This window comes from Oncorhynchus tshawytscha, linkage group LG20 (assembly GCF_018296145.1).
Source record: "Oncorhynchus tshawytscha isolate Ot180627B linkage group LG20, Otsh_v2.0, whole genome shotgun sequence".
NCBI classification, from domain to species: Eukaryota; Metazoa; Chordata; class Actinopteri; order Salmoniformes; family Salmonidae; genus Oncorhynchus; species Oncorhynchus tshawytscha.
The window spans coordinates 37981899-38008433 of NC_056448.1; the positions used below are offsets into that span (position 1 = coordinate 37981899).

Genomic DNA, 26535 nt, shown 5'->3' on the forward strand with positions numbered 1-26535 from the left:
CATGGGTTGGGGATGTCAAGCTGCCACCCTGCAGAAGGGTGTGGAGCTACAAATAAAACCTTGCCTTCACTGACTGACTGACAATTGCAACTCATTATCTCTGGCAGATATATTGAGTCAAAGAATTGCAAATCAGCAAAAAGTGTTTATTTATGGAATCCCCTGTGAATAAGATACCGATAATACAATTGCTTCAGTTTCTTGATCATTTTCAGTGTCTTTAAACCTAAACTGAACAGTTAAGAGAAATGTTCTGATAAGTTTTCCATGTATTTTGATGAGATGACTGGCCAAGTATTAGTCAAGCTACTGGATCAAATGGTAATTAGACTAGGTATACAAATGAAATATTGGGTGCCACATTGGTTAGAACAGGTACAGAGACGGATTGTGTGGCTGTTATCAGTATGCAATACTCCTACGTTTTAAAAATGAACTGATTTTTAAAAATCCACACTGATCTAAAATGACTGGATAGGTACCTCCAATTCGATAACAGGTTCTACAATATGTCAGATAGGTGCTTCTGTAGGTGTTCTTATATATATTGGGTATATTGCTTTCCCTTACGTAGTTCTTTCAGATCAGGTTTATTCTGGTTATTATGATTGAACTCCACTTGTGTCTATGGAAGTATGGGAGTCTAATTAGAAACAAACTGAGGAATGCCAAAAATACCTTGACAAAAACGCTTTTTTTTTTTCAAGATTTGAAACTCATGCTCAGGTTTGGATTATGTTTGAAGAACCCGAGGAATGTGTTCATCCTTTAAAACCATTCTACATCATTACCAGAGAAATGCTTTGAAATCCAACCATTAAAACACTCATTGTTATTTTGAGTGTGAACCTAATTGGCTAACCCTAAAAGAGGAACTGCTGAGGCACCGACACACACCACAATGCTTGTGGTAGAGTTTTCTCTGGGAACATTCATTTGAAAAGTCACAGCTGGCTACTCCAGTGTTTTTTTTCTGTCTTCTTTGTAGGCCTGTTGCATGTTTGGTTTTAATTTCTCTCTGTAGAAAAGTCACGGAATAAGAAATAAAAGAAGATCATAAAAGCTGACTGTGATTTCTAGGCCAAAGGTACCTACCTATAAGATGGAAGTTTAATTAGCTAATTAAATAAACAAGATCTGAGGGGGTGTTTTCATGCCAAGAAACAATTCCGACATGCCCTTCAGTACTATATGTAGAGGCCCTATACCCTAACTTCCAAGTAAAGAACTCAACAAAGAAGTGAAAATGTCAAATTCATACACAGTGAAGAAAGAAAAGTTATATGGAGTTATAGGTAAGAGAAAAAGGGTTGGCTTATTTCTTTCAGTTTGTTGTTGCATTGTGAGCACTGTAAAGTCAACAGCTGGACTGCTCTACTCAGCACCCACAGGAAAGGGGTCCCTCCCTTTTAATTAGGCCAGCTCACCAGATTAGGCCTCATTAGACTCCGGCACAGGACTTCAGCTAAAGCCTGGGCCTCCAGTGTATCCCACTTTAATTGCTTCTGTAATGGCCCCAGCTCAAGCCTTTGAAATTCCATTCCTGAGGGTAATCGGCCATGTTTGTCTGAGTCCGGGAGCTTTACCTTTCGGTGTGAAAGCGCTATTTGTCACACCTCGCTACACACGCGCACACACAAACGGCAGGTAAATATTATCCAAACACTCATTACAGACACGACACAGGTGACTGGCAATATTATGATTATTATAGTTATTTAGAAAGTACTTTTTTTCTCCATATAGATGTTTTAGGCCACACAAAGACGCAATTCAACCATAGACCACAATACAATAATAGCACTAGAAAAGGTATGTACAGTTATTACTTCTCTCCATCCCAATGCCGCTCTCCTCTTCCCTCAACCCGGGTCGTGTTCATTAGGTACCAAACGGAAAAAAACGGCCTGAAACAGCGAGGGACTACATGGCCTCTCCAATAACAAACACTTATTTCTGTTTTCTATCTACAGTGAGCCCTACTCAACACGACCCTGGTTATGTGTGGACCAGTTCAACTTTGACCTTGTCCTCTTCCACCACCACATAACAACAATACATTAAGACGTATAGAGCACTGCTGCAAAGTCATGTTGGAATAACAATTCTCACCGGCCAAATTTTTTAAACAACAATTACAAATGCATATTTGTATGTTCCCATAAACAGGAGTACATTTACTAACCCCAGGAACCATCTTCACCTGAAAACATAACTAAATATCGAAGACAATCGAGAAACACAAGGCAACCACTTGCAGTACAAAATAATCATGGGACTAAAAGGTATGTTTTGATGAATATTCTACAGGCATTCTTCATTTAGTACACAGAGAGTATATTTTTGAAAGTAGACGAGACATCCAGGCAGGTGTATTTGATCATTCCTCGTTCGGCCTAACTCGACAGTTCGAGTGAGCCAATGAGAGTTCAGGAATGAGAGTTCAGGAACGTCCAGGGGGCAAAAGCTACGGTCGCATAGCACTACAACCAAAGTATTTCCTGTTTCCCTCAATCCGACACATGAAAGGGCCTAGAGTCTGAGCTCAGAGAGTGTGTGTCTGTGTATTCATGTGGCGATCTTGTTTTGAACACACTCTTCGTGTTTCGGGAGTCATTAAACTGTAGCTTGGTTGAAACAGCTCCGGACGAGAACCAGTTTATATTTATTGGTCTGTGGCATCTCCCTCTCCCTGTAGTTTTGTGCTGTCTAGGGAAAGGTGCTACATCAAGGATGGTCCATCACTGGAAATGCCATAGTCCTCTCAGGGCATTACTACAAGTCAGTCTTATGCAAGTCAGTCACCAATGGACTTACCGAAAACAGACACTGGTTTGACATTATAAATCATCCTCTTCCATCATCAACAGTCTTTCCCTCCTCCACATCGTTCCCTTGAAGCAGGAGACTTCAATTATGTCAAGGTTGAGAACATTATTCTCTATGACCAGAATAAACATTATTTTGGGGGAAATGCCGTGTTACTGGGAAAGCTAATGGGACACTGGCAGCAGTATCCGGAGTATGGATATCGGAATATCTGAAGGATGGGATGGATGGTGCAGGACAAACTTATGGGTGGAAAAGGAAGAAGAGCAGGAGCAGGAGGAGGAGGCGGGGGAGGAGAAGGCACACGTTGCTTTGTCACCCATTTTTCTTCAGCAGACCTGAGATCAGGAGAAAGAGGTGATTATTGGCACACATTGATTATGCATAAATACAAGACTACAAGAACAAAGACAGCAAGAAGACCACAGTCCAACACCACTTTGAACAGCATTTCTAAAAAAAGCACTCTTGGAGACGTCAGAATCCACATTCATTAATTAAATCACATGGATTGGACTATCAACCAAGGGCTGTGCGGTTCTATCAGAACCCATCCCTTCACCTTCTGGTCGGGCATCATGCCGTTCCCCTGCAGCGAGGTCAGGTGACTGCTGAGCAGGGCGCCCCCTGGCCGGTCGTGCTCACAGAAGATGGTGCCATTGACATAGTGGAAGCGGTCGCCCGGCACCAGCCGGTTTCTACAGGTGGCACAGGTGAAACACTGCAGAAAGCGAGGGACATGAGGAACTTTAAGAAAGAGCAACAGAAGCATGGGTTTCTCGCTGAGTCATATTGCTGTGTTATAAAGGGCCTCTGTGTCTTCTGTTGGCATCCCACTGGGCTCAGACGTCAGTTCAACGACTAGTTTTGATTTACATTTGGTTGAGTTGTCAACTAATGTGAATTAAACCCAAAACAATCCCCATCATTGGATTTAGGTTCAAAGTTGGGTGAAAAAATTCTGAAATTCCCTTAAGTTGATGACTTTTTGCAAATCCAATCAGTTTCCCACATTGACTCAACGTCATCACACACATTTTTTTGTTGTTGTTATGAAGTGGAAACAATGTTGATTCAACCAGTTTTTGCCCAGTGGAATGACTCTTTACTTTTAGGCTGAAGTTCCTCTTACCTTGAGGTGGTACACATTGCCCTGTGCCCGCATCACCATCTCACTGGCAGGGATGGACTGGCCACAAGCGCTGCATGCTCCGCTGTGCCCGAACAGCCTGTGGATGAACAACCCGTGTCAGTCCACTGCAACCACTCACACCACAAACACTTCAACACATTAACCCTCGGACCAAGTCACACCTCATTTTCACATTGAAAGCAATGCTGTTGTTCAGCACCACACTTCTTATATCTGATTCTGAATCAGCTCACCCTTTGCCAATCCTAAATAGAAATATCTCGAGCAATACGTCCCAGACCAGTGGTTGAAGTCATGAATAAAGTCAAGCATAGGTCTAGATTCTAATACAGGGCTGTCAAACTCGTTCCATGGAAGGCCTAGTGTCTGTAGGTTTTTCCTGTTTTTCCTTTCAATTAAGACTTAGACAACCAGGTGAGGGGAGTTCCTTACTAATTAGCAGCTTTATTTCATCAATCAAGTACAAGGGAGGAGTGAAAACCCGCTGACACTCAGCCCTCAATGGAATGAGTTTGACACGTTTTCCAGCAGGACTGAAAGGGAGGGATGCAGCATTGAATAGTGTTGGTGGTGATGCTGAGACATGTGACTCAGGTCTTATGAGTGCTCAGCCGGCGGCCACAGATTCCATGTGGGGTTTGAGCTGCAGATGAAGTCCGTGGCAGGCTACTGGGAGAGCCAGGAAGTATGTTACAGCTGATACTGGTGAAGAACCCTGATGAAGGGCTTTTTCTCCACAAGTCACGGATTACCTTCTGTAGATGCTGGTGATGTCATTGTTTGGTGTAAAGTGTAAGACAAAGACTACGGTCCACTACATGCCTTTTGGTGAAGCAGACATTGCGTTGCTGATGTCGAACAGTTAGCCTCATTGTTAGAGCATGACCAGGTAAGTCCATTTTGTGAAACTTCCACACCACATTTGGTAGACTACCCAGAGCACATTAGCCCATCCCTCAGAGAGCCTAGTGTGTAGACAGTTCAACTGTTCAGTGTTAATAGAAAGCCTCTCAACCGCTCTCACCTTTATTACACCCCCTCCTTGTGACACCTACCAGACTGGTTTGGCTGCTATACCCCCCCCTCCCTCCGGTTCCCTATCAGTGTCCCAGCTCTGACTGCACACTGTAATGAATTTTTGATCTTAATCCAAACAGTAATTTAATAAGCGAGCGCCCGAGAGGAACCCTGTTCTCCCTAATTAAGGCTCCCTCTCTCTCCCCCCTCTCTCTCCCTCCCCTCTCTCGCTCCCCCCTCTCTGCCTGTATCGGACTCAGAGGCACAGCGCCACTCGGCAATGAGAGCCTTGCCCTTTTCCACTAACTGTATTATACATCTGATAAGCTTCGTACTGAGTCCCGTTCTGCATTAGAAATATCTGCGAGGATGGACCTTCAGAGTATATGGACACAAGGTGCTGCACTATGTTAGACCATCGTTTACATGGACACAAGGTGCTGCACTATGTTAGACCATCGTTTACATGGACACAAGGTGCTGCACTATGTTAGACCATCGTTAGGCAGCAGTGCATAAGTACCATATACCCCTTAAAAAATATGAATGGTGTCATTCCATATTGATGACTAATTAACAGAGCACTTTTTGGGGCAAAAACACCTTTATATTTTTCTTGTGCAATTCCAATTTATTCATGTTGGTTGCAAGCATTGTAATGAGGAGTTATTAGAGTCAAGGTGATTTTATGCAATACATAGCTAGTAGACCTACATTCAATTTGCAACCATACATCTTTCAGTAGATCACATTGTAGGGAAGTAGAAGTGTGCTATTTATTCTGGTGGGAGTGGCTTTAAATCCTCTGTATTCTTAGTGAGCTGATGTACAGTGCCCAGTGTCTCTGCTCTACCCAGCAGGCCTCCCTTCGTGCGGGCGTTCTTGGGCTGTGTGGGTTTCCAGACTGCGCCGGATCTGCCCCAGTGTTTGCCCTGGAGAGCACCAGTGCCTGAGAAGTGCCAACGCAGGCACACACACACAATCCCAGTCTGTGTTGGACCAGCCAGCCTCTCGCTCTCTCTCTCTCACACACACATAGTCCAGACTGGGCAAGACATTATTAAGGCGAACAGTGTAGGAGCAATGCTGTGGTGATGGAATTGGCTAATGTGCAGTCTTTTCCCGGTTTCCCCTCATCTTACGCAACTCCTTAGGTTTTGTCATTAAAATGCGCAAAAAGTAGTGAAAGACAGAGTTGGTCATGTCTTGAGAGGATAGAGTAGCTGTCAGAATCTCCTTGTTCCCCCAGACCCACACCCAACCCTGCTGTGAGCATATACCTCTTTCATAACAGCCTCCGGTCTCTGATATCCTGCCACACCCTACCTGACCGCATTCCCACCCAAACACCTGGTGCCTTTATGCGTGCATAGAACAAACAGAGAGAAAAGGACTTGACAAATTCCTCCACTTTTCCAACTGCTTTCAGAGCTGTCTGTGCTTGTCTGACCTAGCATTAACAGACTCATCAGGCGGGATCAGCTGTGGAAAGTGGATTTCCGTTGCACTTTCACTATAACTCCTTATTGAAGGAGAAGCTCACTAAAATTGTCTTTAGGTTGTAGGCTAACGATCTCTCAGCTGTTTTAGTTATCTTCAATGATTTTTCACCTGGGCTGTGTTGAATATTTAAAAAACTTTAATTTCACTTTGTCAACATAGCCCAGGTCCAAAATGGTTGATGTTACCTAAAACATTTGAGAGACCGCTAGCTTACAACCTATGGTAATTTCAGACTATATAACATAGGCAAATCATTTCCCCATGTACTTCCCCTTTCCCCACCCCTATGTCACCGTAGTATGGTAGTTTCCAATCAAATCTTTTTCCTCCATCTGCATGACCAATATGGAGGCAGACACTACACCTGTCTACAAGACGGTGAGAAGGAACCATTATCGTGCTGCATCCACCCCCACCCAGAGCCCTTTCTGATTTGAATGCTGCCTTCCCTGAAGCTCACCTGATGTAGTCGTTCTTGCAGAGGATCATGCCCCCTTTGCTGTAGCAGGTGGTGCCAATCTCGCCCAGCTGGGCGTGGCAGCAGGAGCACTTGAGGCAGCGCGTGTGCCAGTAGCGCTCCATGGAGAAGAGCAGGAAGCGGTCGGCGATGCGCCCACCACAGCCTGCGCATGACCTGCCTGCCGAGCCACCGCCACCCCCTGTCACCGACACGGCTGATGCCTCCACCCGGCTGTTCACCATGGTTGGCCTGAGAGAAGAAGGGGGTGAGAGATATAATGTCACCTTGAGTAAGGATGATAACAACAAGGGTGGGCGAATGGAAAAGTGTCTATTCAGCAGTACGAGAATGTTTGAGCTTAACATGGACAGATGGAATGATATTTCTGTTTTAAAGACATTAACAGTCCAGGAAATAACACCACTGACACATTTATTAACAGGCTTTATTTCAACTTAGGGTATTTGGTTGATGTTTACCACAGCTTCTACATTCTATTCCGGAAACCCACGGAACATTCAGGAAATCAAGCTTCCTCTCGGTCATCCCCGTTATCATGGATATCCTAAATACATCTGTGCCATACCGTACTTTACAGCCATCTGGAACGTACCATACTGTACACCCACCTGGAACGTACCATACTGTACACCCACCTGGAACGTACCATACTGTACACCCACCTGGAACGTACCATACTGTACACCCACCTGGAACGTACCATACTGTACAGCCATCTGGAACGTACCATACTGTACACCCACCTGGAACGTACCATACTGTACCCCCACTTGGAACGTACCGTACTGTACCCCCACCTGGAACGTACCATACTGTACCCCCACTTGGAACGTACCATACTGTACACCCACTTGGAACGTACCATACTGTACACCCACCTGGAACGTACCATACTGTACACACCAGGGGTAGGTAACTAGATTCAGCTGGAGGCCGATTTTTGTCAGAGCAGATTGTCGGGGGATAATTATAATAATTTGTACACTGTAAATGAACCACAACCAAGCCCAAAAAGAGATTGTATTTGAAAATAACATAATTTAATACCTTAATTAAATTGCGACACGATCACATACATCTTGCTGGTGATTTTAGTATTTTTTGGACAAAAACAAAAATCCCCCCAAAAAACAAATATTATGACTTTGAGGAGGGTCAAAGAAAATAAAAAATACTTGTGGGACGGTTTTGGCTGTGGTCAGAACTGTACTGTACATCTACCTGGAATGTCCCAACTGTACATCTACCTGGAATGTCCCAACTGTACATCTACCCGGAATGTCCCAACTGTACTGTACATCTACCTGGAATGTCCCAACTGTACATCTACCTGGAATGTCCCAACTGTACTGTACATCTACCTGGAATGTCCCAACTGTACATCTACCTGGAATGTCCCAACTGTACATCTACCTGGAATGTCCCAACCGTACTGTACATCCACCTAGAATGTCCCAACTGTACTGTACATCCACCTGGAACGTGGGTGATGAGGAGAGAGAAGCCCCACAGATAGGAAAGAGCGAGGCCTCGGATTCGCAAATGTGAGTTTTGGCACGGTAACCAATCGGTTGGCTCTGGGATTCGTTGGCAAAGAGAGCTTAGGCCTATTCATTTAAGGGATATGGCGGGGGGGGTACAGTTTCCTGAAAAATATGCGCCTCAGAGGCGACTGGCACCCTGGAAAGCAGCCGTCCCACGACAACCTACACACAAACCTCTTCTTACTAACCAAAGCCGCACTGTCTTTGAGCCGGCTGCAAATATAACCTCTCATTGCAACTTGATAATGTGTCCCAGAAGAGAGGTTTTTGATGTTGCAGAGTCCTGCTCATTGAATAATGTTGTTGGGTCTTCTGTGTTGTTGGGTTGCACTGGGTGAGTAGACTAGTCGACAGAGGTTTTTTGAGTGATTACAAAAACTGTTGTTAGGGTTACGGAGTTGACATTCCGGTATACCAGTATATAAACCTTCTTGTGGTGTAACGGAGATGACATATGGAGTCCCATATCCTTTGAGACACCAGACAACCAATGGTAATCTACATGATGTCTCCACATTCCAAGTGTGCCGTTATCGGTGCATTTCTACTGTATATCCAAACTTCCCACTTTTACGTTTCAAAACTGAACTGATTTCATGCACAGCTGGGGATAATATTGCTTTCAAATCACACTAACAAGAACCATACCAGCGTGCAACTCAGCAATGAGTCAGCCATTGCTTTTCACCGGCTTCATGATTCATAATTATGGCCAACAACACTAAATAATTGCAGCGACGGATTTCATTTTCCAAATTAACAACAGCGTCCTAATTTGTCCTCCAGTGCTTCTAATTTAAATGAGGGCATGTTTTGCTTTACGAGTGCCCTTCCCACAAGACATTTCAGTCCGCCGCTGGTCCACCACAGTTATGCACTCTCTGCTTCGGACACCTGGCTCCAATCAAGGAGAGCTGAGCTCCATAAGAGAGGCCCAGGGCGACGCTGGACTGACCCCAACAAAGTGCCTTCACATGGGGCACCAACCCTGCATCTCAGGACCCATACAGAGGAACACGACAAAGAGCTGAGGGACCAAACCCTGGCGGTAAAGCTTTTTCCACAGTGCTACTCTGCAGTATCTAGTTCAATAGATGCATGTGCTATGTTCACTACAGACTCTCTACATGTAGCTGCTGTAACCAACCCATCTATTGACATGTGGACAGGTGAGATATTTTTTATACATTCTTGACATAGGTCAGCACTTGACTTATCACAGGCCTATCAGTACGTGCACACACACATACACACACACACAGACACACACACACACAGACACACAATATCAATCCGATCGTGAATATCAGCACAAGACATTTCTCCGTTTGATTGATGACCGTTACGCTAAGCTGTTTCCACAAGCCCCTTTTAAAAAGGCCGCTGTCAATTTCTCCGTGGCTTTGAGAGTCCCTGAACCAGGCAAGGCTGTTGGAAGAAAGGGGGAAAGCTTATACTGTTGCCTTAAATCCAAGGTATTGTATGAAGGGGAAAGAGAGCTTGGCGTCTGCATGTGGGGGATTGCCTGCCATCTGGGACTCTATCACGTTATTTCCTCTAGCTGTTCTTCCACCGAGCTCAAGAGGCAACAGACAAGAGATGCCCTGGGGAGTTCAAAGGTCATCCACAGAGCTGCTCTGATTGGGGATGTCAATCGGGGGTCGCGGAGGGCCAAGTTGCCACAGGAAGGCAGTGTGACCCCTTCCTGGAAGGGGGCCATCCCGGAGCACATTTCAGCCTTTACCAGTCGGTTTCAAATGCCAGCTGGCAATGTGCTGTCTCAGAGTCAGGGTCAAAGACAACCCTGACAAACTGGAGACCAGAGGCAGCAACTTGAGAACATTTTTTTTCAAAAATACCTGGGGGCAACAATATTGTTTCCCAATTTACTCCTCGCAATGGGTCCCACAGCTGCATCATAGGATGTGGAATTGAAATCAAATTGAAATGAAAACACTTGGTGCCAGATTTGTTCAGGCAATGTGGGGCATCATAGTTGAGGGGATGGACTATCCCACCTAAGGAACAGTAAGGGAAACATTTAACAGTACTGTGCAGGGGGGCAGAACCTTCTGCAACTATCACAATGGCATATAGCTATAAACCATTATGCAATTAGAGCAATGAGGTCATTGTGTATGATGAATACACAGCTTGTCTAGTGAATTTACAGTTTGGAACACAAGACACCTTACATGGCCCATTTCTGCTTGCTGCTTTGCAGTCCGTTTCCTGTGTTCAGAGCCAGACGCCTCGGGCAGTGAATTACCAGCGTGAAATCAATTACTATACCCCGAAATACAAGAGCCTCCACCCTCGTGAAATAAAAAGAGGAATTCTGGTCAAATATAGGAACAGAGGCGCCAATGTGACCTCCATTTCTCTTCCTCTCTCTCATAGCTCTCATAGACATGCACTTGAGTAGGAGCTATACCCTGTTTTTCTCTTTTAAAAGAAGGACTGGATAGTGTCTATATGGTATGGAAACATTTCCTCTTGACTACAATATGTCAACAAGTCCTAAGCCTCAATGCTTTTTCTGGCCATCTGGCAATTTGCCTGTAGAACCAGTTAGTCTCCCTTGACTCCAAACAGATCATAACATGTACCGTGAAGCCACGGCAGACCAAGTACAACCCAAGTGGAGAAGAGGCTACCCTTAAATGAATGATTATTTCCCTGTTTGTTTGGCTTCCTACTGAAGTCTCAGAAGAACTGCTGCAGTGCAGCTATGTGAAAGTCTCAAATGGGTGCAGAAATGGGTGCAGAAATACTACTCGCTTTTTTTGCATTCCTCACCGTACCTGCGACAAGTTGCGGCAGCACAGCGAATGCAATCACACAGACACACACCTGCAGAAGCCTCAGCCGTAAGCGAAGACGAGCCAAAATAACCTCACAAAAAAAACCTCACTGATCTCATGAAAATGCAAATCCTACATTTAATCATCTTTCGCAGCACACGGCAAACTCTGAGACAATACCTGAGCCATGCCCTGGGGAATGTCATCAGCATCAGAGGGGGAGCCAGTGAAATTTCAATGCAGAGCAAGCCCCAACAATTACATTACCCTAAAAGGGACTTAGACAAGCTTATCCCCCCGCTGAACACAGTAGACACCCACCTATTTTGGAGGGCGCAAGGACTTAGTGTTCCTTCTTATCAACACCCTGCAGAACTTTGGTGAACGCCATATCTTCATAACGCTGATTTGTAACCAAAGCCTATCGCTAAAAACAAGCTAGGGCATTTCTCATATTGGCTTTCTAAATACAAAGAGAAAAGGGGGTTAGGAAAGTCTATGCAAGCCAGATAGATGAACGAGCGGCACACAATGAGGACAAAGTTTAGAGGGGGTGAAGGAAATAGTTATTTTTGTTGAGATGAGTTTTGGAGACCGCCCGAGTCTGTCCTTGACTAGGCTACTACTCCCGCTCCTTCCATTGATAAACTGGAGTCCTTGTTGAGCGATAAGAGTCTGTGGGCTCTGATTTGTAATCAGCTCGGTCTCCGCTGCTGCGTTTAATGATAAATGAATGATCAGGCAAAACAAAGGTTAGTGAGGAGGAGAGACAGCTGTGTTCCGCTCTAGTAATAGACTGATTGATGAAATAACCATTAAAAACAGAGGCTAATGAGGAGGAACACAATACCTTGGCTGTCTGAGGACAGACTGATGGATTGCATGTGGTTTCGGGTTGACAGAGCAAATAATGGTTCACTCGCCATTAACCAATTGCATTTGGCTCTTCTTTATTGAAATACTCACTTGTTGGTGATAAATACATTGTCAACTCCCAGTCATTTAGTCTTCTTGTATTGTTATGCTTCTTTTGGATAGGAACCTACATAGATAGCATAGACCTAATAGGCTGCATTTACACAGGCATCCCAATTCAGATTTATTGCCCAATTATAAGCAAAAGAGCTGATCTGATTTGTCTAAAAGACCAATTAGCGGGGGAAAAGTCCGAATTGGGCTGCCTGTGTAAATGCAGGCTTATAACCTTGTTTTTTTTCAACATATGGTGAATACTAAACTGTGTTTTTATAAGACCACTGGGTATTTTTAGGCTTGGGCATAGTTTCTTTATCTTGTTGATGTGCATCAACAAGTCCCATATCTCACCAAAGTGGCTCGGATCAAATTTCACATTACACCAGTCACTTTGTAGAGAAGTATTGCTCCCTGTGCCTTTGGTAAACCTACACTAATTAAAACCTGTCAAAGCCCAACGCCCATCCCCCCCAGTTTAAATTAACAAATAACCCCGCTCACACAAGCAAGGGGAAGTCGTTTGTAATTAAAATAAATAAGCCTGACTGCACCATTAACAGCCACTATAAATAGTACAAATAGTACAGTGAGCAATGGTCAGGCCCGCTTGGCACCAAGGCAGATTAGCAATATATCCTTCTCTTTTAATAATGCGCTCAGGGGCCATAACTACACGCATCGCTGTTTCATTAAAACGGGTCTCTTTTAATTAACACTACGGCCGGCGCACAACTCCCCATTGTACCAGGGCTGCCTTGATGCAGAGATGCAGTCAAGATACCGGAGAAGACACCCCCCCCAACAACAAAAGCATGGACGAACGGTTAAGAAATGTGTGCTATGATAAGGGGTAAAAGTAAGTCATGTTCACCACTGGATAGTCAGAGGGAAATGTTGAATCACGGACGAATAGCTTGCGCTTAATAATTGTTCGAACATGACAGACAGAAAAGGGGACCAACATTTTCTGCCAATAATACCCTACCGTTCATTACTGTGTAATAACACATCTACTAGGCTGAAACTTTAAACGATATAGGACTATTGTTAACAAATGTGTGGAAAAATGTGACGCGCTGCGGTGCTCACCTTGCCGTCGTGGTAGTTTAGGTGAAGTAACCGCGAGGAAATGATCACGATGGTGGTGCGCGCTACCACGAGACGTGCGCAACTTCAACCAAGTCGTGGACTGATGCTTGCAATGGTAAATTGTTGCCGTTCTCAAGATGTAACAACTTCAAACGGTTGTTATATATTCCGATTGGAAAGCTTGCAAACTAGTCCAGAAGTAGTCTAGGCTAAATCTTCCTCTTCTTGTTTCCTTATTTTATACTGCGTTGGTCGACTTCATGGATTTCCTATAGACATCTGAAACAGTAAACTTGGTGATGAAGTAATTCTCTCATATCAGATAGTCACAGCTCGGCTAAAGGAATTTGGTTCTTAGTTCTTGTTCATGGACATACAGCGCTACTATTTGTGAGAGGAAAGGCGGCTACTCCAGTTCAAAGCCAAGAGGGAATACACATTTAAATCACTCCTCCTATGACGCGTCGAGGTTCAGCCCCCGCAGCCATTGAACAGCAAGGGGGGTGTGGCATTTGACATAATGATGGATGTCTGTTTAAGGAACTTTTGCCTATTTGTGGCTGTTTTAAATAGGCCATAATCACCACCGCTGAACAATGTTGAAAAAGCAATTCATTAATCCTTAACCCAGCCCCCAACCTCCCTAAGGCAGAAGACGTCCTGTTCCAATTTCTTTTAGGACTGCTCTGACTCAGGCATAACTGGACAGTGACCCTTTCTTAACTAATGAAACGCCTTATACTGTACTAGCCTAGCCTGTATGCCTACAGTTACAATTAATACATTCACATTTTGGCCATTAGCAGACGGTCTTATCCTAAAGCAATGTTTTACTTACGGTATGTTTATTTGCGGTAGCTATAGCAATGAATTGAATAGAATATCACATTTAGTAGCTTATTATATCTATATTATTAATTTACCAGTGCAGAAACCACAAGTATTTATATATATATATATATATATATATATATATATATATATATATATATATATACACGTGTGTGTCTATAAATATTATTATTATTTGATTGATCATTTTTTGTTTGACACGGATGAACAATCCAATAATAATGAGGACAATTGACTTTGTTTCCCATGCCTACAGAGAACTGCTTCGATTGAAGTGAGAGTGAGGTAGTGAGAAAATGAAATGCACCGGGAGGTGAGTGCCAGTGGTGCTAAACGCTGGGCAGCTCACTCAACATCAGGAACAACATCTGGCCGAGAGAAAGAGACAATTACCTTTGTGTGGTAAACTCTAGTTTCACTCGACAATCAAAACAGCAGCATCATTTAACAATTACAGCATGGAGTGATCTCTTTGAATTGCACCCCCCATTATTGGTTAGTGAGATGAATTTTGGCATAACACGTGCGTGCTGCACATGTAGTGCTCTGAACTTTGGCGCAGGACATGTAGTGATGTGTGCATGTAGTGACATGTAGGCATGGTCAGCCTACATGTCACTACAATTTGGTTGTGCATCAGCAGTGTTTCTTAAGTTATGTCAGTCAATGACAATCACTCAATGACATTTTTTAGGTTGGTAAGTTAGTCTAGCCAGCTGTCTAAACGTGCAGTAATCATGGCCACATTACCATCCAAGCATAAAGGGCACGTACCCAGGGGGCCCTGACCTCTAGGGGGCCCTGACCTCTAGGGGGCCCTGCCCTCCAGGGGGCACTGACCTCCAGGGGGCCCTGCCCTCCAGGGGGCCCTGACCTCCAGGGGGCCCAGACCCCCATCATTTTGTTAGCCACTCTCACTCAGATATCATTTTAACATGGCATGAGTCATGGAAAAATGTGTAGAATCAGGATATTAGCTTTAAAACTGCTAAAAAATCTCTAGCTTTTTGGGCCCCCAAAAGGTTAGAGCCGGCTCTGCTTGTAGGACCTCATTGCTAAGAACAATGTGGGATTCAACTGGAACGAATAGCGGGTCCTGTGTGGACCCCTGTCAGCGCCTTTAATTATGTGGTTATTTATATCCCTGCTCCTTCTCCTGGCCCAACTAAAGCCCGTGCCACAGCCATACATCACAACACCTGCAGAGGCACATAATAACTACAGCAAATGTTTACTTTCTGTGAGAGTCCAGCTTGGGGACCACGTGTCCGAATGGTTATTTGGTTATGTGTTATTTTTATAGGCTTATTAACCACATTTGCGAATGCGTCCAATTCTCAATATGCCTTTTGTCAATTTAAACATAGCGGTGTGCAATTATACACAGACTTTCAATTGACCAAGGGCCTAAACAGCTATTTTTTTATTTTTTTATTTCACCTTTATTTAACCAGGTAGGCAAGTTGAGAACAAGTTCTCATTTACAATTGTGACCTGGCCAAGATAAAGCAAAGCAGTTCGACACATACAACAACACAGAGTTACACATGGAGTAAAGCAAACATACAGTCAATAATACAGTAGAAAAATAAGTCTATATACAATGTGAGCAAATGAGGTGAGAAAAGGGCAAAGGGCAAAGGCAAAAAACAAAACAAAAAGGCCATGGTGGCGAAGTAAATACAATATAGCAAGTAAGACACTGGAATGGTAGATTTGTAGTGGAAGAATGTGCAAGGGAGAGCAAAATAAATAAATGAATAAATACAGTAGGGGGAGAGGTAGTTGTTTGGGCTAAATTATAGATGGGCTATGTACAGGTGCAGTAATCTGTGAGCTGCTTTGACAGCTGGTGCTTAAAGCTAGTAAGGGAGACAAGTGTTTCCAGTTTCAGAGATTTTGTAGTTTGTTCCAGTCATTGGCAGCAGAGAACTAGAAGGAGAGGCGGCCAAAGGAAGAATTGGTTTTGGGGGTGACCAGAGAGATATGCCTGCTGGAGCGCGTGCTACAGGTGGGTGCTATGTTGGTTGTCCCTTGATCAAATATGCTGTACCTTATGATGACTATGACACACTGTACACTCACTTGGCTATGGATTAGTTATTATTGTTGTGTTTAAAATGATTTCCCCTCAATTGATCATTTTGTTTTATTGTGCTGATAATACCTCTGTGGACATTTTTTATGGTGACTCTGGAGGAAGAGCAAAGTTATTAACATGTTCATTTCATAGCTTAATCCAAACATATTTCTTCACACCAATTACCAGTTCATAAACTAACTCAGGTTTAGCTCTATCGAGAGTCAGTCATTTGTATTGGGCGACACCTTGTGGATATATTGAATTCAAAGAGGTTTTATTGGCATGGGAAACATATTTACGTTGCCAAAGCAAGGCATAGAGATCTCACAAGTGCTCCTCCTAATTCAGCAATCCAATGACAAGATATAACATGTCAAATATTATACTAGCTCAATCACACAATCGAACACGTCCACAGTAAACATGTTGTCCCTCGTGAATTATGTAGCGCTCCTCCTTGTCAACTAGTGAAGATTTTTCCAACGTATGTTGTGTGGAGTTATGAGAGAGAGAGAAAAATGAATAAAGTTTTTGCACTCCTCATAAGCAGTAGTCCTCCATAGGAATGGGGAATTTTACGGTATTTTAATGTAATGTTTTGAGGACAATATTGCATCCATTTAAGTAGTTATTTGTTGTAATGGGAACAGGAACATAAGTACTCCCTGAAATATTCAAAAATGTTTGTATGTTTGTGTGTGTATATCGGGGACTTGCTTCCATTCAGCCACAAGAGCATTAGTGAGGCCGGGCACTGATGTTGGGCGATTAGGCCTGGCTCGTAGTCTGCGTTCCAATTCATCCCAAAGGCGTCCGATGGGGTTGAGGTCAGGGCTCTGTGTAGGACAGTCAAGTTGTTCAACACCGATCTTGACAAACCATTTCTGTATGGACCTTGCTTCGTGCACGGGGGAATTGTCATACTGAAACAGGAAAGGGTCTTCCCCAAACTGTTGCCACAAAGTTGGAAGCACAGAATCCTCAATCATGTCATTGTATGGTAGCATTAACATTTCCTTTCACTGGAACAAGGGGCATAGACCGAACCATGAAAAACAGCCCCAGACCATTATTCCTCCTCCACCAAAGTTTGCAGTTGGCACTATGCATTCGGGCAGGTAGTGTTCTCCTGGCATCCGCCAAACCTAGATTCGTCCGTCGGACAGTCAGATGGTGAAGTGTGATTCATCACTCCAGAGAACGTGTTTCCACTGATCCAGAGTCCAATGTCGGTGAGCTTTACACCACTCCAGCCGACACTTGGCATGGTGATCTTAGGGTTGTGTGTGGCTGCTGGGCCATGGAAACACATTTCATGAAGCTCTTGATGAACACTTCTTGTGGTATATATATATATATATATACATGTATATACAGTTATTAGACTAATTGTTTTCCTCAGGATTCATTTTATTGTTAAACAAACACAATGCTCTCAGTCAATCCAAAATGTTATTGAACCTCAAGCCTGAATGTTTAACAAAATAAAAGTGAGTTTAGTCTTTCTCAGGAGAATATATAAGTGTACATAAGTATTAGGCAACTATTAGTGTGCAGAATTATTAGGCAACTAAATGTAAAAATAAAAAATAAAGAAATTCTCCCAACTCACTTGTTTATTCTACATTTTTGTTGAGTAAGTGTAACCAATAAGTAACACAAAATGACAATTAAATAACATATTTGGCCTTTCAAAAATATTCAGGGACCATTATAGCCACCCTTCTTTTCAATAACTGACATGAGCCTTCCATCCATGGAGTCTGTTTCTTGATCTGTTCAACCACAGCCTCCAAAATATTGTTCAAAGAGGTGTATTGTCTTCCCTCTCTGTAAATATCACATATGAGAAGGGCCCACAAGTTATTAATAGGATTTAAGTCAGGTGAGGAAGGGGGCCAGGTCATTATTTGGGAATATTTGAGGCCCTTGCTGGCTAGCCAAGCAGTGGAGTACTTGGATGCATGTGATGGAGCATTGTCCTGCATAAAGATCATGGCCTTCCTGAATGCTGAGGACTTCTTCCTGTACCACTGCTTGAAGAAAGTATATTCCAGAACCTAGCAGTAGGTTTGGGAGTTGAGTTTCAGTCCATCGTCAACCTGAAAAGGTCCAACTACCTCATCCTTAATGATAGCAGCCCATATGAGTACCCCACCTCCACCTTGCTGGCTCCTGACTCAAAGTGGTGCCCTGTGTCCATTACTGATCCAACCACGGGCCCATCCATCTTTATTTATTTATTTTATTTTACCTTTATTTAACCATGTAGGCAAGTTGAGAACAAGTTCTCATTTACAATTGTGACCTGGCCAAGATAAAGCAAAGCAGTTCGACAGATACAACGACACAGAGTTACACATGGAGTAAAACAAACATACAGTCAATAATACAGTATAAACAAGTCTATATACAATGTGAGCAAATGAGGTGAGAAGGGAGGTAAAGGAAAAAAAGGCCATGGTGGCAAAGTAAATACAATATAGCAAGTAAAACACTGGAATGGTAGTTTTGCAATCGAAGAATGTGCAAAGTAGAAATAAAAATAATGGGGTGCAAAGGAGCTAAATAAATTAATTAAATACAGTTGGGAAAGAGGTAGTTGTTTGGGCTAAATTATAGGTGGGCTATTTACAGGTGCAGTAATCTGTGAGCTGCTCTGACAGTTGGTGCTTAAAGCTAGTGAGGGAGATAAGTGTTTCCAGTTTCAGAGATTTTTGTAGTTCGTTCCAGTCATTGGCAGCAGAGAACTGGAAGGAGAGGCGGCCAAAGAAAGAATTGGTTTTGGGGGTGACTAGAGAGATATACCTGCTGGAGCGTGTGCTACAGGTGGGAGATGCTATGGTGACCAGCGAGCTGAGATAAGGGGGACTTTACCTAGCAGGGTCTTGTAGATGACATGGAGCCAGTGGGTTTGGCGACGAGTATGAAGCGAGGGCCAGCCAACGAGGGCGTACAGGTCGCAATGGTGGGTAGTATATGGGGCTTTGGTGACAAAACGGTTTGCACTGTGATAGACTGCATCCAATTTGTTGAGTAGGGTATTGGAGGCTATTTTGTAAATGACATCGCCAAAGTCGAGGATTGGTAGGATGGTCAGTTTTACAAGGGTATGTTTGGCAGCATGAGTGAAGGATGCTTTGTTGCGAAATAGGAAGCCAATTCTAGATTTAACTTTGGATTGGAGATGTTTGATATGGGTCTGGAAGGAGAGTTTACAGTCTAACCAGACACCTAAGTATTTGTAGTTGTCCACGTATTCTAAGTCAGAGCCGTCCAGAGTAGTGATGTTGGACAGGCGGGTAGGTGCAGGTAGCAATCGGTTGAAGAGCATGCATTTAGTTTTACTTGTATTTAAGAGCAATTGGAGGCCATGGAAGGAGAGTTGTATGGCATTGAAGCTTGCCTGGAGGGTTGTTAACACAGTGTCCAAAGAAGGGCCGGAAGTATACAGAATGGTGTCGTCTGCGTAGAGGTGGATCAGAGACTCACCAGCAGCAAGAGCGACCTCATTGATGTATACAGAGAAGAGAGTCGGTCCAAGAATTGAACCCTGTGGCACCCCCATAGAGACTGCCAGTGGTCCGGACAGCAGACCCTCCGATTTGACACACTGAACTCTATCAGAGAAGTAGTTGGTGAACCAGGCGAGGCAATCATTTGAGAAACCAAGGCTGTCGAGTCTGCCGATGAGGATGTGGTGATTGACAGAGTCGAAAGCCTTGGCCAGATCAATGAATACGGCTGCACAGTAATGTTTCTTATCGATGGCGGTTAAGATATCGTTTAGGACCTTGAGCGTGGCTGAGGTGCACCCATGACCAGCTCTGAAACCAGATTGCATAGCAGAGAAGGTATGGTGAGATTCGAAATGGTCGGTAATCTGTTTGTTGACTTGGCTTTCGAAGACCTTAGAAAGGCATGGTAGGATAGATATAGGTCTGTAGCAGTTTGGGTCAAGAGTGTCCCCCCCTTTGAAGAGGGGGATGACCGCAGCTGCTTTCCAATCTTTGGGAATCTCAGACGACACGAAAGAGAGGTTGAACAGGCTAGTAATAGGGGTGGCAACAATTTCGGCAGATAATTTTAGAAAGAAAGGGTCCAGATTGTCTAGCCCAACTGATTTGTAGGGGTCCAGATTTTGCAGCTCTTTCAGAACATCAGCTGAATGGATTTGGGAGAAGGAGAAATGGGGAAGGCTTGGGCGAGTTACTGACGGGGGTGGAGTGCTGTTGACCGGGGTAGGTCTAGCCAGGTGGAAAGCATGGCCAGCCGTAGAAAAATGCTTATTGAAATTCTCAATTATGGTGGATTTATCAGTGGTGACAGTGTTTCCTATCTTCAGTGCAGTGGGCAGCTGGGAGGAGGTGTTCTTATTCTCCATGGACTTTACAGTGTCCCAGAACTTTTTAGAGTTAGTGTTGCAGGAAGCAAATATTCTGCTTGAAAAAGCTAGCCTTGGCTTTTCTAACTGCCTGTGTATAATGGTTTCTAGCTTCCCTGAACAGCTGCATATCACGGGGGCTGTTCGATGCTAATGCAGAACGCCATAGGATGTTTTTGTGTTGGTTAAGGGCAGTCAGGTCTGGGGAGAACCAAGGGCTATATCTGTTCCTGGTTCTAAATTTCTTGAATGGGGCATGTTTATTTAAGATGGTTAGGAAGGCATTTAAAAAAAATATCCAGGCATCTTCTACTGACGGGATGAGATCAATATCCTTCCAGGATACCCCGGCCAGGTCGATTAGAAAGGCCTGCTCGCTGAAGTGTTTCAGGGAGCGTTTTACAGTGATGATTGGAGGTCGTTTGACCGCTGACCCATTACGGATGCAGGCAATGAGGCAGTGATCGCTGAGATCTTGGTTGAAGACAGCAGAGGTGTATTTAGAGGGGAAGTTGGTTAGGATGATATCTATGAGGGTGCCCGTGTTTAAGGCTTTGGGGAGGTACCTGGTAGGTTCATTGATAATTTGTGTGAGATTGAGGGCATCAAGTTTAGATTGTAGGATGGCTGGGGTGTTAAGCATGTTCCAGTTTAGGTCGCCTAACAGCACGAGCTCTGAAGATAGATGGGGGGCAATCAGTTCACATATGGTGTCCAGAGCACAGCTGGGGGCAGAGGGTGGTCTATAGCAGGCGGCAACAGTGAGAGACTTGTTTTTAGAGAGGTGGATTTTTAAAAGTAGAAGTTCAAATTGTTTGGGTACAGACCTGGAGAGTAGGACAGAACTCTGCAGGCTGTCTTTACAGTAGATTGCAACACCGCCCCCTTTGGCAGTTCTATCTTGTCTGAAAATGTTGTAGTTTGGAATTAAAATTTCTGAATTTTTGGTGGTCTTCCTAAGCCAGGATTCAGACACAGCTAGAACATCCGGGTTGGCAGAGTGTGCTAAAGCAGTGAATAGAACAAACTTAGGGAGGAGGCTTCTAATGTTAACATGCATGAAACCAAGGCTATTACGGTTACAGAAGTCGTCAAAAGAGAGCGCCTGGGGAATAGGAGTGGAGCTAGGCACTGCAGGGCCTGGATTCACCTCTACATCGCCAGAGGAACATAGGAGGAGTAGAATAAGGGTGCGGCTAAAAGCAATAAGAATTGGTCGTCTAGAACGTCTGGAACAGAGAGTAAAAGGAGGTTTCTGGGGGCGATAAAATAGCATCAAGGTATAATGTACAGACAAAGGTATGGTAGGATGTGAATACAGTGGAGGTAAACCTAGGTATTGAGTGATGAAGAGAGAGATATTGTCTCTAGAAACATCATTGAAACCAGGAGATGTCATTGCATGTGTGGGTGGTGGAACTAATAGGTTGGATAAGGTATAGTGAGCAGGACTAGAGGCTCTACAGTGAAATAAGCCAATAAACACTAACCAGAACAGCAATGGACAAGACGTATTGACATTAAGGAGAGGCATGCTTAGTCGAGTGATCAAAAGGGTACAGTGAGTGGAGAGGTTGGTTGGGGGTCACGGCGATTTAGACAGCTAGCCAGGCCATCGGTAGCAAGCTAGCATAGGATGGAGGTCTGTTGTTAGCCACCTCTTGCGTTCCGTCAGTAGATTAGTGGGGTTCCGTGTGGTAGAGGGGATTAATCCAAATCACACAACAACAACAAAAATAAAAACAATAGATATAGTTATAGAGGCCCAAGAAGAAAACATAATAATAATAAAAATAACTAAATTGTCCGATTGTCTGTTCAGATAGCAGCCGGTAAGACAGCTAACGGTTAGCAGGCCGCAGATGGGCGTTCAGGTAACGTCACGACGGAGGAGCCAGCTGGATCTCCTTCGGGTAGATAACGTCGGCAGTCCAGTTGTGAAGGCCCGGTGGGGCTCCGCGTAGGCAGTAGAACGGGTCCGGATAGGTGACTGCAGCCCAGGAGTGATTGATGGAACTCAGGAGTGATTGATGGAGCTGGCTAGCTCCGGAATAATTGATGTTTGCTCCGGAATCGACGAAAGCCGATAGTCACACGGATAGCAGCTAGCTAGCTGTGAGATCCGGGTATGAATGTCCAGAGAGCAGTTGAAATCCAGGGACATGGAGAGAAAAATTGGTCCGGTATGTTCCGTTCCGAGCCGCGCTGCGCCGTACAAAACTGGCGATAGATTTTCGAGCTAAAGGATAGCTGATGACCACAAACCGTGGTTAGCTGAATACTAACGATTTGCCAGTAAAGAAGCTAACTAGCTTCTGAACTAGCTTCTGATTAGCCTCTGGATTAGCTTCTGGGCTAGCTTCTGGCTAGCTCCTGGCTAGCTTCTGGCTAGTTTCAGGCTAGCTTTTTGGAGTTTCTGGCTAGCTTCTTGGAGGATTACAGATTTGAGGTAAGTAATACTTTTTTATAAATATAAATTGGTGAGGCGGGTTGCAGGAGAGTGTTTTGAAGATGAGTTGATGGAAAATAAAAATAAAATGTATGTGAAAAAAGTTGTAAATATATATATATACAGGACACGACAAGACGAGGACAAAAGACATCTGAACTGCTATGCCATCTGCTATGCCATCTGGTCCATCAAGAGTCACTCTCATTTCATCTGTCCATAAAATCTTTGGAAAATCTGTCTTCAGGTATTTCTTTGCCCAATCTTGATGCTTCAACTTGTGAATCTTATTCAGTGGTGGTGGTGGGGTTTCAGCCTTCTTGACCTTGGCCATGTCTCTGAGCACTTGACACCTTGTACTTCTGGACTCTCCAGGTAGGTAGCAGTTCTGGAATATGGTGCCACTGGAGGATAATGGGTTCCAGGTAGCTTGATGTTTAATTCTTCTCAGTTCTGGAATATGGTGCCACTGGAGGATAATGGGTTCCTGGTAGCTTGATGTTTAATTCTTCTCAGTTCTGGAATATGGTCCCACTGCAGGATAATGGGTTCCAGGTAGCTTGATGTTTAATTCTTCTCAGTTCTGGAATATGGTGCCACTGGAGGATAATGGGTTCCTGGTAGCTTGATGTTTAATTCTTCTCAGTTCTGGAATATGGTGCCACTGGAGGATAATGGGTTCCAGGTAGCTTGACATTTAATCATTCTCAAGTCTTTTGCAGTTCATTCGTACCTTTTCTTCTCCATGTGTTTTTTGTGCCCCAGTTGACTATTTGCAACAAAATGTTTGATTGTGGTCACGCCTCAATACTTTAGCTATTTCAAGAGGGTTTCATCTGGCAAAACACCCGTCTCAATGTCAAAAGTGAAGATGCGACTCCAGGATGCTGACCTTCTAGGCAGAGTTCCTCTGTTCAGTGTCTGTGTTCTTTTGCCCATCTTAATCTTTTCTTTTTATTGGCCAGTCTGAGATATGGCTTTTTCTTTGCAACTCTGCCTAGAAGGCCAGCATCCCGGAGTCGCCTCTTTATTGTTGGCATTAAGACTGGTGTTTTCCGGGTACTATTTAATTTTAATTTAGCTGCCAGTTGAGGACTAGACACTCTAATGTACTTGTCCTCTTACTCAATTGTGCACCGGGGCTTCCCACTCCACTTTCTATTCTGGTTAGAGCCAGTTTGTCCTGTGCTTTGAAAGGAGAGGTACACAGCGTTGTACGAGAGCTTCAGTTTCTTGGCAATTTATCACATGGAATAGCCTTCATTTCTCAGAACAAGAATAGACTGATGAGTTTCAGAAGAAAGGTCTTTGTTTCTGGCCATTTTGAGCCTGTAATTGAACCCACAAATGCTGATGCTCCAGATACTCAACTAGTCTAAAGAAGGTTCTAAAGAAGTTTTTATTGCTTCTTTAATCAGAAGAACAGTTTTCAGCTGTGCTAACATAATTGCAAAAGGGTTTTCTAGTGATCAATTAGCCTTTTAAAATGATAAACTTGGATTAGCTAACACAATGTGCCATTGGAACACAGTGGTGATGGTTGCTGATAATGGGCCTCTGTACGCCTATGTAGATATTCCATAAAAAAATCTGCCGTTTCCAGTTACAATAGTCATTTACAACAATAACAATGTCTACACTGTATTTCTGATCAATTTGATGTTATTTTAATGGACAATTTTTTAAATTTTCTTTCAAAAACAAGGACATTTCTAAATACCCAAAACTTTTGAACGGTAGTGTATATACTGTACCATCTATTGCACCATTCCTATGCCGTTCGTCCATATATTTATATGTACATATTCTTATTCCTCGATTTAGATTTGTGTGTATTAGGTAGTTGTTGGGGAATTGTTAGATTACTTGTTAGATATTACTGCAATTAGAAGCACAAGCATTTCACTACACTTGCATTAACATCTGCTAATTATGTGTATGTGACCAATAAAATTTGATTTGTATGTTCCTGAGTGGCCTAGTTAGAGTTTTGACTTAAATCGTCTTGAAAATCTATGGCAAGACTTGCAAATGACTGTCTAGCATTGATTAACATCCAACTTCACAGAGCTTGAAAAATATTGTACTATCCAGGTTTCGCAAAGCTCTTAGAGACTTACCCAAAAAGACTCACAGTTGTAATCATTGCCAAAGGTGATTTTAACATGTATTGTCTCAGGGGGTTGAGTACTTATCAAATCAGGGGGTTGAGTACTTATCAAATCAGGGGGTTGAGTACTTATCAAATTAAAATATATTAGTGTTTTATTTTCTTTCTTTTTTAGAAATGTTCTTCCACTTTGATAATAGAGTATTTTATGTAGATTGTTGATAAATAATGACAATTCAATTTATTTCAATCCCACTTTGTAACATTAAAGTGTGGAAAAAGTCAAGGGGTGTGAATACTTTCTGAAGGCACTGTTTGCTTCTTCAAAGTTTGGAATTTCAGTTGTTTACTATAGCACCCCCCTTTGGCCAATCAGTGCATTTTTTTTCATTTTGGAAATGCGGGATCTCTATGGCAAGTTGCACCATTTACCCAAGTTTAGTCAAAATCAGGCCAATACTGTCGAGATATTGCATGTGACGAACGTACAGACACAGCTCCACAGTCCCCTCATCGATTTCATCGTGGGGGACAACTAACACCTCCAATAATTAAACTGAAATGCAAATCCATTATCATTTGCATTCATCCAAAAATAAAATGTCAAAGCAGGTTCAATGGTGTGTCAGAGAATCAAATAACATTTTAAATGTTTCTTCTTTCCAAAGTATAATAAACAGATGTTTAAGTGTGTAGAAACAATAATCGAACGCACAGGCATGTTATTAGGCTCTTAAGTCATCTTATTGTCATTTCCTGATTGGTTTACTTTCCACACCACTCCATGCACATGCAAGTATCTCCCGCTGGCTCTGGGCTTCTGCATCCATTCCATCATTAACATGTATATTACCTGCTCAGGGGTTATACCGTGGTCACCATGATGGACCCCTCTGAAACTCCCTTTCTCCCGTGTGGCATTGGGGTTGGTTTCAAAGAGGAAGACAGCAGTTTGTGATTGTATTCAAATCCCCTCCTGCATACAAAGGCTTCAAACATGCCCTCACCCTTTCCCTCAAAGCCCCAAGGGGGATCACAACCAATCCTTCTTTGATAGTACACAAGAGTCCCCACCCCTCTCACTGACTGTCAGGAGGATGGAGGGGTGGGAGGAGGAGGGGTCCCCCCTTATTCTGATCTTTGAGCCTCTTGAAGTTGATACCATTCCTGAGTAAGAGGGGCAGCAGGGTAGCCTAGTGGTTAGAGTGTTGGACTAGTTACTGAAAGGTTGCAAGTTCAAATCCCCGAGCTGACAAGGTACA

The 26535-nt window shown here is 43.5% G+C and overlaps 1 protein-coding gene across 1 annotated transcript; it reads right to left on the minus strand.

The window, feature by feature from the left end:
* Positions 1-132: 132 nt before the first annotated feature.
* lmo4a (LIM domain only 4a) lies at positions 133-13820 on the minus strand. Its single transcript, XM_024381615.1, has 5 exons — positions 13396-13820; positions 6963-7211; positions 3962-4058; positions 3392-3550; positions 133-3167 (listed from the first exon to the last, which is right to left on the minus strand). Exons 2-5 carry the CDS (start codon positions 7202-7204, stop codon positions 3159-3161), a joined length of 507 nt encoding a protein of 168 aa, XP_024237383.1. The 5' UTR covers positions 7205-7211; positions 13396-13820; the 3' UTR covers positions 133-3158.
* Between the last annotated feature and the right edge of the window lie 12715 nt (positions 13821-26535).